Source organism: Dicentrarchus labrax, unplaced genomic scaffold (assembly GCF_905237075.1).
Source record: "Dicentrarchus labrax unplaced genomic scaffold, dlabrax2021, whole genome shotgun sequence".
NCBI classification, from domain to species: domain Eukaryota; kingdom Metazoa; phylum Chordata; class Actinopteri; family Moronidae; genus Dicentrarchus; species Dicentrarchus labrax.
Window position 1 is genome coordinate 31,781 of NW_026136894.1, and position 20,304 is coordinate 52,084.

Consider the following 20,304-nt stretch of genomic DNA (forward strand, 5'->3'; position numbering starts at 1 on the left):
CAAAGTGAAAATGTAATTTATTACATCATTGATATTGAACATATTCAGTGCCACTATATGCAATATAACACTATATTAAGCATAATCTATTCTTGAATTAATTGCTGGGTTGAGTTGAAGTCAGGACAGTGGGCAAGGTAGCTTTTTCAAGCCCTACTGCTCACATACAGGAAACAGCACACAGTTCATGATGTGAAGGGTTGAGGGTGAAGCCCACACGTGGAGTCAGATCCAGTTCATCCTCTGAAACTCCCGGTGCAGGGGGAGAATCGAAAGTGTTGCAGGAGGGTGGGGAAGAAGATAAAGAGCTCCATTTTAGCTAGACTCTCTCCAAGACAAGCCCTGCGACCTGTGAGAGACAACAAAGGAAAATGTTCATATAATCTGCAAATAAGCAAACATTAAGAAGTGATGGCTAAATTCACCAACCTGCAGAAAAAGGCATGAAGGCATCTCGCTTGACAAACTTCCCATCTTTGTCCAGAAAGTGAGCGGGATAAAAACTGTATGGCTTCTCCCACTCACTCTCATCATACAGAACAGATGTTAAGAGAGGATACACTGTGGTCCCCTGTAAACAGAAAGAAAAAGGTTTGTATAATATAACCAATAGTGTCCAGTTTTTACTAAGCAACTTGCTATAGCTCAATAAACCCCACTGGAAGGGTTTCAGGACAAGTATGGCGGATACAACTCGAGTCACTTTATGAAGTTATATTGCGCACACATACACAATAAGCATCCACACACTAGGTAGCCTGACTGCTACCACTACGCTAGCCTGTCAGCTTGATAATTAGTGACGTTAGTAAGTTAGTAAGTTAGTCAGTTAGGTTGTAAACCTGCAACAAAAACACAAACACAAAACCCAGAATTAACCAATGAAATTATGCAATCATGTGATGTTAATTCTTGATTTGAATTACTAGCAATGCTAGTTCATAGTGACTCACCGGCAAGGCGTATCATTCCTGACCATCAATTGAATGAAAATGTAACCTAAAGGAGAGCCGCCTGCGCACTGTGACTAATTAAGCATACACAGACACACAGTCTGGAGACCAGGAATGATAATAAAACAAACCTGTAACCTGGTATGATTATAACATATATGAAATATAACATAAAACATGCCTGCATTTGGAATAAGGTGGTAAATGTACACACTTATTTCCTCAAATACCCCAGAACATAATCATAACATCCATCACTTTTAATATATATATATATATATATATATATATATATATATATATATATATATATATATATATAAAACAATAATTACACCTGCTGGAAAGTTCTACAAATAGTATTTTCAAACTACATCAAAACTATTTCATGGAGCACAGACATGGATTGCTACATTCTGAATTAATGTCACATATAGATGTTTATGGAGGACCAAACAGGAAGACACGGTCAGGTTTCTTGCTCAAAATCACATAATGGCCGTCAGTGTGACCTACTCTGCTCTTACTGCCAGAGATGGACGCTGTTTTCTGGTGGGAAGTGAGCTGAAGAGTAGTAGGGAGAGCTGCCTGGGTCAACTTTAACTTTTTTATTTACAAGTTGCCAAAGACACTACCTACTAACATATTACTGCTGTATGTTCTTATAATATTGTTTGAAGTGTAGGACCTTTCTTTTTTATTTTGAAAGTCTGGCAGTGAAGGATCTGTTTTGTTGTCAAACTGAATTATGACAAATTGAGAGAAATGTGGATCACATACTGGTATGCCTTATAAAATTGACCTGTCAGGTTTCTTTAAATGTGTTGACTCAATCTATCAACCAAGCAACAGATCATACACATTTGTCATCAAATTAAAGAGTAGGTTAAATAAAACAACTTGTGATTGTCAGTTTCTTTGTTTTTGAGCTGTTTGTTTGGATTAAGTGCTCTCAGTGAAATAATATTAACCAGTAGAGATTCTAATGTTCACTCCCTCTAATCAATATGAATTTGAATTAAGAAGACATTTAGAATCCATATCCATAAATATGGATTCTAAATTATTAAAAAGATTAACATAAAGATTAAGAAAAATCTATTCGTAATTTTCACAAATTAAGGTCTGGTTCTCCATATTCAGTGTTTTATTCATGCTTACCTTTTTAATAAAGTGATGCTGGAAAGTGATATCTTGGCTTGTTCTGTGAGGAAGAGACATGGGGACGATGTTGGCTAGTCTCTGTGTCTCATGGATGACAGCGTCAGTGAAGGGCAGGTTCTTCCTGTCCTCCAGCTGAACCTGTCGACTTCCTATCACCCTGCTCAGCTCCTCCTGGACCTGGTCTGGAAGTAGACATTTTTTTCTTTTCATGAAGATGATTTTTGTTTTTGAGAAGCACGTATTGCTGCGATTGTGAGTGTCTTTGGCTTCTTACCCTGTATTTTTGGATACTTGGCCATAAGCAGAAGTCCCCATCTCAGTGTAGTTGCTGTTGTATCAGTGCCGGCAGCAAAGAGATTAAGAACTGTAGCCAACAGGTTTTCACTGTGGAAGTGACTGTTGGTCCCAGATTCCTGCAGGTAAAGATGAATCATTGCAGTTACTTAAACAAGTCTGATCCAGAACTTATATGTTTATATATACTTTGAATGACAATGTAATTGACAATGGAACCCTGTCCAGTAAGCTCTCATCTTTCAATGGATCCCCTCTGGGCTGTGTACTTTCACCACTTATTCATTTTGAGTGCCAGAGCATTCATGTATCAATATGTGTGCAGATGACTGTAAATATGCAGGGTGGACACCAATCCTTAATTAATTTGAAAGTTAGAAGAGATTTGACACCAAGGAGGACAGCTTTGAAGACATTGGAAGTGGACCAACACACTGTTTTGTATAATTTTTAAAGGAACAGTGTGTAGGAATTAGTGGCATCTAGCAGGGAAGTTTTAACATTTTGTCCTGTGATGAATTCAGGTCCAAAAAGTCATTTTTTCCCCATTGGCAAGGACTAAATTGATAATGATTACAAAAGGAAAAGCTCCACAAACACAATCCAGTGCTGTTCTTTGTGTTTCACAATTTAAACCATTTTATCCAGTAAAAATGTAAGACTTAAAGAGCCTTATCAGTATATTATCATGTCATTATGCGACAAGGAGCCAGCTAGAATGAATGGAGGGGGCATCCTGTAAGACTGTACATAGTTCTCCCAACATTCCCATGCTTTTCAGTACACAGACAGATGCTGTGTCAATTGGAAGGATGTGGGACCTTATTTATAAGCTGGTGGATTACTCAATTTGAAGTTGCATCACATCTTATTCAACCGTGGGAATCAAAAGTGGGACTTTAAAGTTAGGTTAAACATAATTTGTTAAATCTTATTTCCTTTTTGAGCATTATAGCAGTTTTGATATGTGATGATAAGCTTTCCAACCTCCAGATTTTGCTTTCGGACCAGAAAGGCATCCACAAAGCCTCTGCACATCTGTGGATTGAGGCTTTCCTTCAAACGACTGAACAGTCGCAAGTTCTGTTGCCTGTTGGCCATAGTCAACTTCTGGATTTCCTTCCTGTTATGAAACCATTTACCAATCCATGGGAACAGGTTGTAGATCTGTTAAATACAATTAAATTAAGTATGTTAAGTACCAATTATTTTATTCAGAGGGCAAATGGCATTATGTATATGAAAATCACAATGCTGAAACTCTGTGCTTAACATATGAAATGATACCTGAATTGACGGGGAGCCCACAAGTTGAATATTTCTGTTTGTTCGATCCACCAGGGATGTAAACTCTGGGTCATCATATTCAAATCTGCTGCCATATACAATGGAGCAGATAATATTAGAGACTGCATAGTTAATTGGTTGGGTTGTATCAAAAGCTTTTCCTGCAACATGGGAAAAAATCACAAGGATTAACAATTGTTTTTTAAAGGCCAAAATGTTGCCAATCATGCTTGTTTGTTATAATAAGATACTTACCTTTAAATTTCTTAAACACTTCAATGAGGTAGTCACATTCCTCTACGATTTTGTCCTCACATGCCCTCTTGCCCATCCCAAAATCTCTCAGGTTTGTCAAGGCGAAGCGCCTCATGTCTTTCCAGGAATCACCATTTGACCATAAAACCCCTGAGATTTGAATATTTCAACAAATATGCTATTAAGTACTAAGGTTGTAAACATGAAAGGGATATTGATTTAAAAAAAAGCTTAGTTTTGTGTCTTTCCTTACCATGTCCTTGGTTAAATTCTTCCACAATATGCATTGGGTCTCTGTCTCCAAACTCTTCAGCATGACTGACAAGTGCTTCCTTCACAGTCTTGTATCCAGCCAGGACCACCACTTTCTTGGTTCCAAAATAGACGGTGAACACTGAACCATATTTCTTGGAAAGCTATGAACAGGGACATAATGTAATGCTGTTTTATCATATAAGACACACTCATAAGCAGAAACAACAAGAAACTACAAGAAACTCACCTCCAGTAATGTGTTATAGGGTCTCTTGAGGTCAAGCTGCAGCAGGTTGCCAAGTAAGGGAAGTGGTTTTGGTCCTGGAGGATCCTTCCCCTCTTCCTGGGAACTAAAACTGGAGGAGATGAAGTAGACGAGCAGCAGGACCACCAGAGCCCCCAGCAGGGAGACAGAACTGGAGGACTGGAGAAAGAGATCAAATATCCCCATGATCAAAAAAAAAAAGGCCTCCTGAGGTTTCTGAAGTGTAATGACAAAATAATTTTCCAACAAGAGCCTTTAGGTTGGTGAATGCTTTCCTAAAGAGGAATGTCTTCTGTGTCGAATGGGAGGGACAAAGTGTATAAAACCTCACCAGCAACTGCTAGTAAAGAAAATGTGTCCTTGCCAGTGTACTGACAAAATAAGTCTCCTGTCCTGCTGCCTTTGGCTCTGTGAGTGTTTTGAGATGCCTTTTGTAGCTGTTAGTGAGGGAAACAGGGTAGGGCTGATGTATGGAAAAGTCCCCCCACACAAAGTAGTAAACCACTGTCCTTATCAGCACCTCTCAGAACAGTGCTCTGTTAGTGTTCAGTCAGGTAGGTTCGCACTTTCATTATCTTAAATGCCTTATCTGATGACATGTGATCTGAAAGGGAGAGTAGTTCAGTCTGTACAGGGGTTGAAGGGAAAATTAGGTAAAGTTTTACCTTGAGACTAAACTCTGACCCAGTTATTTTATTAATAATAATAATAATAATAATAATAATAATAATAATAATGCATTTTATTTGTAAGCGCTTTTCTGAATACTCAAAGACACTTTACATAAAATCATAAAAGCAGCGAAAACAGCATCAAATAGTAAAAACAGTGAAAACACATCGGACTAAGCTAAACATTAAAAGCAATTTTAAAAAGGTGAATTTTTGTCAATGATTTGAATGCTGTAAGGTCGGTGCAGTCACAGATTTGTTTGGGGAGAGAGTTACAGAGGGAGGGGGCAGCAACGGAGAAGGCTCTGTCGCCCCAGGTTCGGTGCTTGGTCCTGGGTGGTGGAGACAGGAGGTTTGCGTCAGATGAGCGGAGGCTACGGGATGGGTTGTGGCGGTGGAGCAGGTGAGTGAGGTAGGAAGGGGCCTGGTTATGGAGGGCTTTGTGTGTGAGGAGGAGGATTTTGAATTGGAATTTTAGCTGATGCAAACCTTCCATAGCTGCATACTTGAGAAAGGTAACTTTGTTTTCTACTTCGGTCTTTACCCCATAGCTACCTAGTAAAAATACTGGTAGCTGGCTTTCTTATGTTCAAAGAAAAATTGAGCAGTAATACAATGGCTTATAATATTTCTTAATACAGGCCTAATGCAGAAGATAAGAGTATTTATCTAGGGTGTGAGATATGACAAGAAGCGGGCCAGTATTTACCTGTGAACAAAAGTTCCATTTTCAATATTTTATTCTCAACATTGCAATGTGACATGTACAGGATCACTACGGCATGTTTAAAGTAGTGTGTGGTTTCTATTCTGAGTAACTATATCCACTAGATGGAAATTAAATTGATGCCCAGATCTGGAGTACACACAGGTTAAATGAACACATGATGTTTTACCCTAATAACAAAGACTTTCATAACCTCATATTAATATAAACTTCCAAACTGGTGCCTCAACCCATGCCACCTTCACAGATGGCTACTGAGCATAAAAGTTTACCCAGTTCAAACCTGCTATTATCTTGCAACCTAGGTGATGGGATTTGTGTAAACGACCACCAAGACCAAACACTCAAACCACTCACCGAGGTGGTTACTTGACCACATATTTTTTGTGATGTGAATGCCAGTGCATCCTAGGCAACGTTGAAGAACTGCCTGCTCAAATAAAATCCCACAGCGCACCACGGAGCATCTGTCCTGCAGGGCAGCTCATAGTGGAAACGCATTCTAATGCTAGTTATGAACTAACGTACCTGGAGCTGTGTCCTTGTGATCTGATCACCCAAAATGCATTTTAATGTCAGGTATATACAGGCACCCCAACCCCTATTGCATCATATTTTAAATTGAACCTGCGTTTTTTTAGTATTGAGTTTAAAAGTAGTTTGCAAATTTAATATTTTAACTTATTATTGTTTTTTATAATTTGATCTCCCTTTTGACTCTCAAAAGTAAAGAAGATGCAATATCCTCTGCCTCTATGAACCAGGCTCCTCTACACACAGATACTCACACACACACACACACACACACACACACTCACACACACACACGCACACACTCACACACACACACACACACACACACACACACATACCTAATGTACATACACACATAACCTTAGATGTCTCTTTCACCTAGATATTATAAACCCTGGTAAATAGTAAACTTTACTGGATCATCATGTATTGCTTACGCAATGTCTTTACATAATAAAAGCTTTTTACTAAACATGAACCAAGTTGATTCATTGGGTCCAAAGATAAAAACAATAAAGTTTTCTATCAAGCAGTCCTTTAACTTTGTTCTCTGTCACCTTTCATCCACTATTTTATTTGATGTTCCTGTCTTCATAAAGTCACATTCATAGTTATAATTCTGAGGAACATTCTGATCCAACTTATCCTCTTATCTGAAGTCCCTATCTAATATCTCTGTGTAAGAGAAACTGTTAACTGACAGAGTTTCATTATTAACATTATTTTCCCATATCATCTGGACTACATAGGAAAAATACATTTTTGAGTGGAGGGGATCTTTAATTCTTTAGAGGAACCAACCTCACATTCAAATCAAAAGATTCCCTATGAATCTTTCAACAGTAATTATAAGATGTATTAAAATCTCACTTTTTCTGATGCTGTTGCTTTATTCAACCTGTAAGATAATATGCAGAAGTGTAATCAAATAGGGATCATTTTAATTTAGATTTTTGTTTAACAAAGAAGGAGAGGAGAGAAGACCCTTTTTCCTGTGAAGATGTGATAGAAGATCAGCATTTAAATGTGTATTTTCAGTGCTTCATATGATACAGAAGCATTAGAGCTGGGTAGACTTAGAAAGATCATTGAAGATGTCAAATATAAATCAAGAGTGTCACAGAGAACTTGTCTCTAGTTACAAAGGTCGCAGTTCAGCATGTTGGTTACTCCACATTCAGTCCAAATAGGGACAACAATGTGGTCAAAGATAATATACTGAAACATTACAACAATTGTCCAATCCAATCCAATCCAACTTTATTTGTTAAGCACTTTAAAACAACCAAAGTTGACCAAAGTGCTGTACAGGAGAATAAATAAGACATCATAAATAAAAGACATAACAGCTCACATGAGGCGCAAAATAACATATAATACAACAATAAAATGAAAAGACATAAATAAAAATAATAACCATGCAATAACAAGCAATCAAAAAGTAAAAATAACAAATACAAAAAATAAATTAAGTAAATAAAGTCAACATCTTACTAGGTGTCAAAGGCCACAGAGAAGAGATGGGTTTTAAGACCGGTTTTAAAAACAGACAGAGAAGAGGCCTGTTTAATGTGCAGAGGCAGATCATTCCATAATTTAGGAGCAGACACAGCAAAGGCACGGTCCCCTCTGAGCTTCCGCTTAGTTTTAGGCACACTCAGGAGCAGCTGATCATCTGACCTGAGGGGGCGGACGGGTATATAGGGGTGTAGAAGCTCAGATAGGTAGGGCGGGGCAAGACCATTTAGGGATTTAAAAGCAAATAAAATAATTTTAAAATGGATCCTAAATTGAATTGGCAGCCAGTGGAGTGAGGCTAAAATGGGGGAAATGTGCTCATGTTTACATGTGCCAGTTAAAAGACGTGCAGCAGCATTCTGTACCATCTGAAGACGGGCGATGGAGGACCCACTAACCCCCACATATAGTGCATTACAGTAATCCAGCCGAGTGGTAACAAAGGCGTGGATTACCGTCTCAAAGTGCTGCCTTGATAGAATTGGCTTTATTTTGGCCAGCTGCCTCAAATGGAAAAAGCTTGATTTGACAACAGCCTTGATCTGACTGTCAAACTTAAGCTCAGGGTCCACCTTAACCCCTAGGTTTGTGATGCTAGGTTTAATATACTGGGCCAAGGAACCCAGATCTACAGGGGGGATCCCTGTGGTGCCACCAAAAACCATCACTTCTGTCTTTTTATCATTGAAATTTAAAAAGTTCAGAGTCATCCAGGCCTTTATGTCGTCAAGGCACTTAAGTAGCAGTCTGACAGAGTATTCATTTTTCTTTTTAAGAGGCACATAAATCTGACTGTCGTCTGCATAACAGTGGAATGAAAAGCCGTGCTTCCTAAGTATGGAACCAAGTGGGAGCAAATAGAGAGAGAAAAGGAGAGGGCCAAGAACTGAGCCCTGTGGGACCCCACACGAGAGAGGAGCAGAGGAGGATACAGAGTCACCTAGGCTGACACAGAAAGTTCGATCAGCCAAGTAAGACCTGAACCACTCCAGTGCTATGCCCCTGATGCCCACCCACTGCTTCAAACGTGAGATCAGTATTTCATGATCCACTGTGTCAAATGCAGCAGTTAAATCTAAAAGCACAAGGATAACACAGTCACCAGAGTCAGTAGCTAAAAAGATATCATTAAAAACTCTTAAGAGAGCTGATTCTGTGCTGTGCACGGTTTTAAAACCGGATTGGAAAACCTCTAGAATATTATGTTCTTCCAGAAAGGCCATTAATTGACTGTGCACAATCTTCTCCAGGATTTTTGAAAGGAAAGGCAGTTTGGAGATAGGCCTGAAATTAGCAAGAACTGCAGGATCTAGAGCAGGTTTTTTAATCAGAGGTTGTACTACTGCATGTTTAAAATTTTCAGGGACCACACCTGAGGTCAGACTGCTATTTATGACTGCAATAACAGATGGTCCTACAGTGGGGAAAACCTCCTTAAATAGTCGAGGGGGGACAGCATCATTTGGAGAACCTGAGGGCTTCAAATGACCAACAACCTCCTGTAAAAAGGAAAAAGTCACAGGCTCAAAATGGTCAAAGACAGCAGAGCAGGGGACAGAGATTGAGGGGTCATAAGCTGAAGGTGAGATTTGAGCCCTAATTGAAGTGACCTTATCAATAAAAAAGTGAAGGAAGTTTTCACACACAGCGGGGGGACGCCTCTATACAGGTAGTCTGTGGGGCATTCAGAAGTGAGTCAATAGTGTTAAACAAAACACGAGGCTTGTGACAGTTTGACAGGATAATATCTGAGAAATGTTTTCTTTTAGCATCTTTCACAGTTTTTTGATAATGACGCCAGCAGTTCCTTAACATTTGAAAAGACACCTGCAGTTTGTCCTTTTTCCACTTGCGCTCAGCTCTACGGCACTCACGTCTGACCGCATGAGTCGTATCATTTAGCCAGGGCTCAGATTTAGTTTTAGGCTGCCTGGATTTTAATGGAGCCACAGTGTCTAAAACAGTTTGGCAGGTGGAGTGAAACCATGAGCTAAGCACCTCTGTACTGCACACAGACTCAGGAAAGATGGAGTTCTGATTGAAAGCAACGGAGAACTGAACAGCAGTGGAAGGGTTAATAATGCGACAGCGCCCGAGCAGCAGCGCGAGGTTTAACTGTATGACAGTGATGAAGTTAATTTTACTCTTGTTGTCTTAATTTGTCTCTATCTTCTTAAGTTAATGATGTGAAGACACAGTGGCATTATCCTACTCTTTTTTGACACATTGCCATTATGAGATGAGATGATAATTTGGATAAATATGAAAGTGTGAAGACATTGCTGTCTTTTTTTTTTTGTCCTTTATGAAATACTGTATTCAGATGTCAAAATAAAAATAATTCATCATTGTCAGTTCAAATAGGCTACTATAGTTGGAAACAAATCTATTATATTTAGCAGTGTTTAATATAATGTAAAATATGTCATGTGTTGTCATTTTAGCTGCAAAACTTTGAACGTTTATAAAGTTTTCAAGGCTCATCATTGTGGCTGTGGGTTTAGCAACATTCTTGATTAGTGCTGTGCGACTCCTCAGATGGAAGTCAAGTCTCAAGTCTCTTCTACGATCTGCTGCATGCCATCCAGCCTTATGAGAACACTGCATAGCTATATTCAAGGAATTAAAACACAGCAACCATCACTCCTTTATCTGTTAACATACAATATCTGCATAGTTGTATGGTATATGATCATATTTGTATTTTGCCTTGTGACATGAACATACAGCTCACTATAACTATATATATATACATATTTTCCTAAATAAGAATCCGATGTTAATAACTAATGTGTTCTTTCTCTCAGTTTAACGGAACGTGGATGATTATGTTTCCTGACAATTTTTTATTTTTATGGCAAAGCCAGCAGGCACTCTGCTTTTTTTAAATATTAAGCCAACACCAATCTAATCAAGTTGTCCTCAAAGCTGGTAGCAAGCTAACGTAAGATTGCTGATGCTGAGTAATACATGTTTGCTCACCGTCCAGGTGACTCACCTATCTGGATGCATTTTCAGGTGCCTGATAAAGTTTGATGTAGTTAATTCACCATCCTTTATTTTACCACGGACATTTAGCAGTTCTTTTGTTTGGGCCTTGTGTGAATTATAGCCAAAGGTTATTTGGCACAGCAGCTGCAGGGAGTAGCTGGCTGCAGGTGTGCACGCCACGGTATTGTTGCAGCTTACAGTCATCTGTGGCCGTGCGCACCTGTTACCTGAATTCCTCTCCAGATGTAAGGTTAAATGATAATAAGGGAAGAGGAACCCTGGATTACTCCTGACATAAAGGTTCTCTTTAAGGACAAAAAGAGTGCCTAACGGTCAGGAAATTAGGAAGAACTGAAGGAAGTGCAGAGGGAGCTGAGGAGGAGGATCATGCAGGACACTCTGACAGCACTGGGCAGCTCCTCCACTGACTGATTTACCTACAGTCTGTGAAGGAAACACTGCAGGTCCTTCCTTCCTGCTGCTGTCAGACTTTTACTTATTTATTATATCTTGCTTTTTTTTACCTTCACTTCTATTGTGCTGTATTCTCGCTGCTGTAGCAAAACAAATATCACCACTGTGGGACTAACAGCATTACCTTATCTTATCTAAAATAGAAAACTGTAACAAGTCTGTGCTTGTCCAGGGACAGAGCTTAAACACTGCAGTGACTCTGGTCCAGAAACCAGTCAAGACATGGTCAGATCACACACTTCATCCAGTACAAAGTTACATGTACTGGTATTTGTTCTCCTCCATGTAGCTGTATTATACTTACATTGACTCAATTATCAGTTCTATCTTCAAGTGAGAAGAATGGGAAAGGTGATTTAAAAAATATATTTGTTAGAGTAAGAGTAATATGTAAACTAGTAATACAATGTAAAATGCTGAAGTAATAATCCAACATTTGTAAGGCTCCATACATGTGAATTTGTTTAACATAAAAAAATTGCACATTTATACCTCTGTTCAGTTTGCTTTAAAAGTGTGACCTTCAAACTAGATGTCTCACTACAGCACCAGCATCTCAAAACAAAACAAATGCATGATCACTACGGCACACCACACACTCTTGCTTTTTTTTTTTTTTTTTTTGCTTTTTTATAACAATAAGAAGAAGAATTTAAAAAAAATTTGTTGAGTCCTCCACTTTTCATTTACAAATCGTACATCAAAACCTCTTTTCATTCAAAATGTAAAAAGTGATACCTATAAGTGTCTACAGAGAAAAAACATCTGCTGCTTCTCGTGGTGGAGAAACCTAATTAATGTGACTGATAAATCATAATTTCTTTGTATAACTTTCATTCCTGTCTTAATAAAGTAAATTGTACCAGACCATCTCCTCCTTCTCATATGATGTCCGACACATTCAGAAATAATAATATAAGAATAGTTACCACTATGTGTGTAGCTGGGATCCCAATGATAGAGCCTGTTTCATGTCTCATTTTATAGAGCATTCTTTTTTCTATTTATTTTAACTATTAGGTGAGCTTTATGTGTACTACATGAAGTCCATGTCCATTTTAAAGCAGCCGTTCAACATATTGTAACATATTGGTTTAATTTACATTAATGGGAAAGGTAGTAGGGGTGCTGTGGTAGGTGTTTGATATTATTTCCTAAAAAAGAATAGATCAATTGTGTTAATTTCTCCTCAGCACCCACATTGTGAAACCAGCTGAGTGAACTGTATTCAATGATGCAGTTTCATTTTAAGTCCAATTGACAGCAAAAGTTGCTGAATTAATGGCAAGGAAGCAGAGGTTGACAAACCAAAGGGTAAAACTAAACCAGTTGATTAAAATCAACAACTCTTTAAAGGTTATATCATCGACATATTACGGATGGTCGTCACGTTTCCACTTCCTCCCACTGTACAAAAATGAAACCAAAATATCCTGGACATGGCCGTCATTCAGAGCCAGAGTCTGCACAGCATTGATCTGGGTTGTAATCAGGGCTCAGCTGTCAATCATGATGTAAAATCCCTTTTTTATACCTTTAAATAATAAATTAATACCAAACTGATCAGAAAAATAAACACTTTAACATACATAAGTGTGATAAGAACTACCTAAAATGACAGAAACCATCTTTGGGAACATTTTATTTGACATGAACATTGAGTTTTTATATTTGGCTCATGTCCCATCTGCTTACATGGAGGCAGCAGGCTTTATGACCTATACTGCAGTCAGCCACCAGAGGGCGCTATTGATGTAATTATATAGTTTACATAGAACGTTTTTGAATATCACTTTTAATTGCTTCAGTAACTGATGTTCCTTGCAGGTACTATCACCTGAGCATCTCAATACTGTATTCATGCTTCATGTGGTGAAATGATGAAGTCACTTTAACTTCATTTTAATGTGATTAATTAATACTTAATGAATCATCAGTTAACTAATGTTACTTACATACATGAATTAATCAAAAACCATTTGAAACCCATGCATTTGTTCAGCCTCTAAAAAAGAGGTGTATCTGTGTATTTTCATCAAAATATGATGTTTTTATCAAACTGGTGGTTACATGAAAATGTCAATATGTTGCTTCTTGGTAAAAACAGCTTAATATTGGACTATAAATTGTGACTTAATACTTGATGATCACTGATGATCCATTAAGCATTAACTTATCACATAAACAAAATAATAGTGACTCGATCATCACATAATAGGAAGCAACATGAATTCACGTTATGTCCTATAATGCATGAATAATGCGTTGTTTCTACATCACTTAAGGTCTGTCACCATGGTGTTTGAACCAAAACAGTAATCAGAAGTAAAGCACTAATCTTTTTAAAGGAGTGTAAAGGTTTTAAGAATCACCAGAATACAAACAATTTCAGGAAGCCTTTCAATTCAGCTGACATCACAATACGTTATGTAGTCTGCTGTACTTGTGACCAACATGTCAGAAAGCCTGCTGTTCCCTCCTGGGTTATTCTCTCTAATCAAAGATTCAAGCTGTTATTCACCGGAATATGAAATAAATCATGATTAAAAACTGAAAAAAATGTTAGAACTGAAATACCACAGTGGAACGGAAGTGTGTTGTGGTTTTGGTTAGTTGTTCAGTTGAGACTCTCACCCTCACATCCAACAAGCAAGATTCAGTTATCAGTCTATGAAGGTTTCTGCGGTGAGATAAGTTTATATTTTATTAAATTGAATCTGTGGTGGTTCAAATTCAGGAGTTCAAGGAAATGAAAAGCTGAAAAGTTGCTAGTGCTCCGCCTACAGCGTCTTACAAAAGAGAGAAAAAGAAGACGGTCACAGTGAGGAAGTAATACATTACTTGTCACAGGAAGAAGATGTTCAAATATCAGTTCAGAAAAAGACAGAGAAGCACGATGTTTGAGTTCAGATGGATTAAAACGTCTTTATTTCTGATGATGGTGCTACTGCTTCCAGGTAAGGATGCAAATAACCAGAAGCATTTGAAAACATTTAATAGTATTACTACTGCTACTGCAACTATTATTTAACTAATGAATTATGATAGTCTGTGATTAGTTTTTCAACATGTTGAATTTTATGAAATTTGGAAACAAAGGACCAGAAACATTTGTAAACTTAAGCTGTGTCACCATAAAAGCCATATTTATATTTCAGCTTATTTTTCTCTCATCTTTTCAACAGCAGTGGCTGAACAACTCTCCCCCCGTATTGTTGGCAGAGTTGGAGATGAAGTCACTTTACCTTGTGACAATGTGAGAGATTATCAGGACAAATGTCAGCGTACTTCGTGGCTCTTTGTTGGTTCAGGAAACACAATGTCAATACTTCTGATTGACCGTGGACAGATTGGTGAAAACACCAACTCTAAATCAGACAGACTGAGTGTTACAGCGAACTGTTCTCTGGTTATAAAGAATGTCACAGTTGAGGATGTTGGTCAATATACCTGCAGACAGTTTATATCAGGACAACAACAAGGTCCAGACTCTCACGTTCATCTGTCTGTTATTACCAGTGAGTATTTACATCATAATGTTTTCAGCTCAAACTGTCTTGTTAGAACAAAATACTGAAACATTACAATAATTATGATTATAGTGATGAAGTTTATTTTACTCTTGTTGTCTTTCTCTCACAATATCTCCATCTTCACCAGTGACTGAACATAAGGACTCTGATAAGGTGACATTAAGCTGCTCTGTGTCGACTGACAGAGGGGGTGAACACAGAGTGAAGTGGCTGTATCAGGGTGAAGATCTGGATAACGATAATGAAGACAAGGGCACATCACAGCCTAAGATCTCAGTTACTGTGACATTCCCTACTTATGATCTTAACCTGAAGTCAGAGCATCTTAAGTGTGAAGTGACTGATCTTTTTGTTCAACCAGAGCAGCAGTTTACTTTCAGCCTTCAGTCACCAAAGAAACCAGGTGAATCACGAAGTACACTTGTATATTTGACACATTTAAATCCTTTCCATTTAGCTATTGCAGATGGTCATTTTTCTTCTCACCGTACAGTTTGTTGTTATTGTTTTTGTTTTTAAGAGGATGCAACAACAGCAACAACCGCAACAACAACATTAAGGATAACTGGGAACATCAACCAAACAAGCACCAACTCAATAGGTAGTTTCTCTTTCAAGAATATCTCTGTCTTTCAGTCTTTCTCTCAGCGTTTGAAGCCAAAAGTATGAATGTCAGACCAACACTTGTTTGTAGGTGGAGATATTCCATTATAAGAGTAATTTCTCTTCTCTTTTGGCTAAATATATTTTACTAGAGCAAACTACACCTCAAATGTTTTCATTTACTTTGCAGGTTGGTGGTTGTACATCATTGTGCCTGTAGGTTTAATTGCACTCGTAGTAATCATCATGACGGCCATCAGATGTAAGAGAACTAAAGGTGAGAGGGACCACAGGTGAAACTAGACAAGATATTTTGAAAAAGCTGAATTTTCACTGTGGAAGCTAAAGTAGATTCTCTTCTGTCTTTACAGGCAACAAAACACAGATGGATGAAAACACCGTGAGTATAAAACGGGATAATCAAATGGTACAATTTTGACTTTACGGAGCAAAGGGGTAGTTCATAACCCTGTAGTGTGCCTCTGTAGCTGAAAGAGAATAATCAATACTGACTGTGATCTACTGAAGGTCAAGGAAGTCTTTGAGTGGAAGTGGAAGAATATCTGTTAAAGGAATAGTTTGATGTTTTGATAAATACACGTTTAAGTTAAAAAAAATACCAAATAATAACATGACATGGAGAGTTAGATGAGTGGTTTGGTGCTGGGCAATAAGTATGGAGCCGGGCCAGGAGGTGTTTAGCTTAGTATAAAGACTGGAAGCAGGGGGAAGCTAGCTCAGCTCCATCTAACGTTCAAAAATACGCCTATCACCACTTAAAGCTTACTTACTAACATGCCTTATCTTTTAATCCATACATACCTACTTCTTGATGAACAACAGTTTATCCCTCCATCCGACACCAGAGTTCAGTGCAGTGATAACAAGACTCCAAGAGCTTCATGCACCTGGCTGTTGTTTAACAAGAAACAGTTACAGCATTTAACACCTTCTATAAAAGCACACTTTTTATTTTTGTTAATGAAATGTGAACTGTGTTTGTCCAGGGGCAGAGATTAAAACCTGTGGCGACTGAGTCTGCTCCAGAAACCAGTCAGGACACGGTGAGGTCCCACATTACACCCAGTACAAAGTTACACTCTCTAAAGCAACTGTATAAGACACACAGTGACACTCTTTCATTTATTTCTGCATGAGAAAGGAAAGGGGAAGGAAAGTGACACACTTGAATTTTTAGCATTTGTAAAAATAGTGTCAAGCAGGAAGTCATGAGTGTGACCAGTAAGTTAATGTGCAGAAGTTCAAACAGACAGCATTCAAACAACCATGAGAAACAAAAAAGAGAGAAATATCAAGTGGTTATGAGTGAGACAGTATATAATCCACATGTTACTGAGCAGCCATGATGTTGTCTTCTCTGTGTAGGCTGATCCTGAAGATGGTGTTTCCTACGCCTCCGTCAGTTACACCAAGAAGAGTAAAGGCCGGGTAAGTTGTCTGAATTGTAGAACTGGTGATGTTACTGAATACAGAAAAAGAAAATTTTAAGTAACACAAGATAGAACCATTAATTTTTATTTTTAAAACAACCTTATGTTAGATTTGGTATTTGGCGCCCCCTGTTGCAATACCACTGTTGTAAATGGACAGCAATAGATGTACATGTGTTATGATTACATTACTTATGGCCAAAAACCCATGTCCGGTTGCTTCTTGCTCAGTCACTCTCCTTTTCTATTTCTTAACTTCCTCCGTCAATGCGTCTCAGGCCTCTTTGTCTCTGCAGAGGCTGCTGAGCCCAGTTACACCCAGTCAGCATTTGCTATTGCAGCTGCCCTCGGCTTTATGGAGCTTTATATTGAGTTTCACTGTTTAAAGGCCTGGTTGCAACTTTACTGTTTTGGTTTACACTCTTGTGACAGCAATAGGCCGGAGTTTTCTGAGAAAAAACACTAAAAATCCTCTGTACAATTTGCAGACAGAGAGTAGCTGGTTCATAAAGTGGAGCATTTAGCTGCTAAAGAGCCAGATAGTCCCCTCAAGAGTAGGTAGAGCCCAAAGGCAGAGCTAAAGAGAGTGCATATTGGTCTTACATTCACCTGAGGCCTGTAATACGAAGCAGGATTTAAGAGGTAACTTCAGGTTTAACCCTGGGTTTTCAGGGTTATGACGATGGTTCTCTTCTTACCAGGGTACATCCGTATGGTAACTGATGCTAAAGATAACAGATTAAAAGCAGTTGCTAATGACCAATCAGTTCTCTACGAAAATGATATAACCATTCTTTGAAGGTCCTGTGGAGTTCAGTGTGGACCGTGAGAGAGTCTCGTAGGAGGGCAAGAGTGCCCTGTCTCTCCCATAGAAGAGCTTTTGTATACTGATATCATCCTACAACAGAGACTGATACTTTCCACTTTGAATTATGTTGTTTTATATATATTTATTATTTATACATTATTTTATATATTTCTGTTTCCCACTACCTGGATTTTAGCTGAAAGAATGAGACACAAATTGTCATACACACAATAGGAATACATCTAAGCAACATAAGAATTTAATGTAACATGATTATAGTCAGATCTCGTCATGCTCTAATGATGAGGCAGTGATATTGCATCTTCCTGCATTTGGTGTTGCTTTTATAATGCATTTAACTTATTTTCATATGCCGCAAACAACATGCCTTACAGTATGTGAACATGTTCATAGCTAGACTGAAAAAAATCTGGTTAGATGGCAACACAATTGGGACTTTAAGAACTCTTGTCAGGTTATGTTGTTCATCAATGTTGTGTATTTACTATATGTGTGGTGCTGTTTTGCTTTCTCAGGTACAGGTTAAAAATGATGATGATGGTGAAGATACAGTGACGTACAGCACTGTGAAAGCTTCCTCTTCTTCTGCTGGAGTCTCTGATGATCCCAGCAACCTCTACGCCGCCATCAACTAACCAAACAAATAAGATACCGCAGTACCTGGGAAACTATTGCCAGCTTTGGCAATATTGAATATTGGAATCTTCACCAATCAGATGAACAGATCTCTAAAACTTTAGAAATCCCTAAAATCCTCAATGATTAGAAATCTAGAAAAAAAGAATACCAGGAAGAAGAATGTAAACAAACAATGGAGTCCGAGACAGTGTGTGTTATACTGGTTGTCTTGTGTTTCAAAAAAGCCTAAATGAGGAAAAAAAAATACTTGTAGCCTTTCATCTGTTTCACAGTTCCACCTTGCCACACCGATATCCTTCCTCTTTCACTTCACCATGTTTACAGTTGAAGAGCGCTCTTTGCTCCTATTGGTCCACATCTCTGTACACATGGTAAAATAACTTTCTGCCAGATGCGGCATTGATCCTATAATCGGGCTGATATCATGTAGCCCAGCAAAGACCATTGTTTGGGTAAAAATAACTGTTCTGTTACAGAAGAACTAAAACTCCCAAACCTTATTAAATTAATATGAATATTTAATATTTGTATGATGATTCCAGGGTGTATTGTTGGAAAAAGCTTTTTGTCCAGAAGGGGGCAGCGAGTGATAGGGCAAGTAGTATGCAAATAGTAAAAGTAATATCATGTATATGTCTGCTCTGTTTGCTGTGCCTATTCAAAACATAAAATGTGAATGTACTGCTATCAGGTTATGTTTTGAATGCTACTGTATCTATATATTTTTTCAATGTTCCGTGTATCCGTTGTAATTTTTGGAACATTTATATCTGTGTTCAGTTTTTTTTTCTATGTCCTGTCAAGTTAATAAAATAAATAACATCATCCTTGAGAGTTGCATTAAACAGTTGAATGGACTGAAACTATCCACAATGTTTTTTCCAACTCGTGATGCCTCTAATGTGGTGACAGTGATGCTGATGGATGGAAACATTCAGCAATGTGTGCTTGATCATAAAGCCCTAACAACAACTAAATCAATAAACATAAGTAACAGAATGCTGTTTTTCATAAACAGAGCAGCATTTTAGGAAGGTGCTATTTGTGACTATTCTAACTGTGTTGTGTCATTCATGTTTTATATCTAAATATATATAACATGGCTTGCTAACAGTTAAATAAATCAAGTGGCTGAAGATGAATTCATCATCCACTTCAGCACCATGGACAGCAACACCACGTTCCTCCCAGGATGAGCTCCTGAACGTGTGTTTCATTTATGTTTTGGAAAACCTGTAAAGGATGCATTTTATTTTACTGCATTTTATTCTGTGTAATTTTTATTTTAACATGATCGAAACATGCTGCAGGAGGGTGTCTAATCACCAGTGAGGCTTCTTGATTTACCTGGTGGTGCTGGATGGATGGTGGAACGTACAAGTTTATGATTTATAAAACATTTAATAGTGGTTGGATGGTGGGGATGGACTGGAGTGGGAGGTAGGAGGAGAGGGCTGGACTACAATGAATGAATCCATGGATAAGTCTCATTGCTTAATTTCCTGTATGTCTCCCCCAAAGTTGAAAAAAACGTCCATGACGCCAATATGAAAATATAAAAAAATATAAAAACAGATGAATGTCTTACTATAATTATACACTTACCCCAAATTTCATCCCATTAAACAAAAATAAAAATGAATTATTTTAAAGTCAAAAGCTAGTGCTCACATTAAATCCCATTCTCTTTAAAGGAAAACGAGTCATTAACATTGGTATCATGGACTGTGCACTATGAACACTGAACAGACACTAAACTGAGAAGGTTAAGTTCATATTGTGATGCACTGCATACTGTCATGTTTTTGTATTGCAACATATGTATAGACACCCTTAAAAAACAACTGAATACGGTCATATG

The 20,304-nt window shown here is 38.0% G+C and overlaps 1 protein-coding gene and 1 pseudogene across 1 annotated transcript; one reads left to right on the top strand and one right to left on the bottom strand.

Annotated features, from left to right (window-relative positions):
- LOC127360608 (cytochrome P450 2K1-like) lies at window positions 1-4,997 on the bottom strand (annotated as a pseudogene).
- Window positions 4,998-14,184: 9,187 nt separating this feature from the next.
- LOC127360610 (uncharacterized) lies at window positions 14,185-19,268 on the top strand. The gene is made up of 9 exons (XM_051395043.1): window positions 14,185-14,345; window positions 14,574-14,906; window positions 15,049-15,324; window positions 15,442-15,522; window positions 15,715-15,801; window positions 15,896-15,924; window positions 16,532-16,588; window positions 16,911-16,973; window positions 18,320-19,268. Exons 1-9 carry the CDS (start codon window positions 14,246-14,248, stop codon window positions 18,437-18,439), a joined length of 1,146 nt encoding a protein of 381 aa, XP_051251003.1. The 5' UTR covers window positions 14,185-14,245; the 3' UTR covers window positions 18,440-19,268.
- The last annotated feature ends 1,036 nt before the right edge of the window (window positions 19,269-20,304 follow it).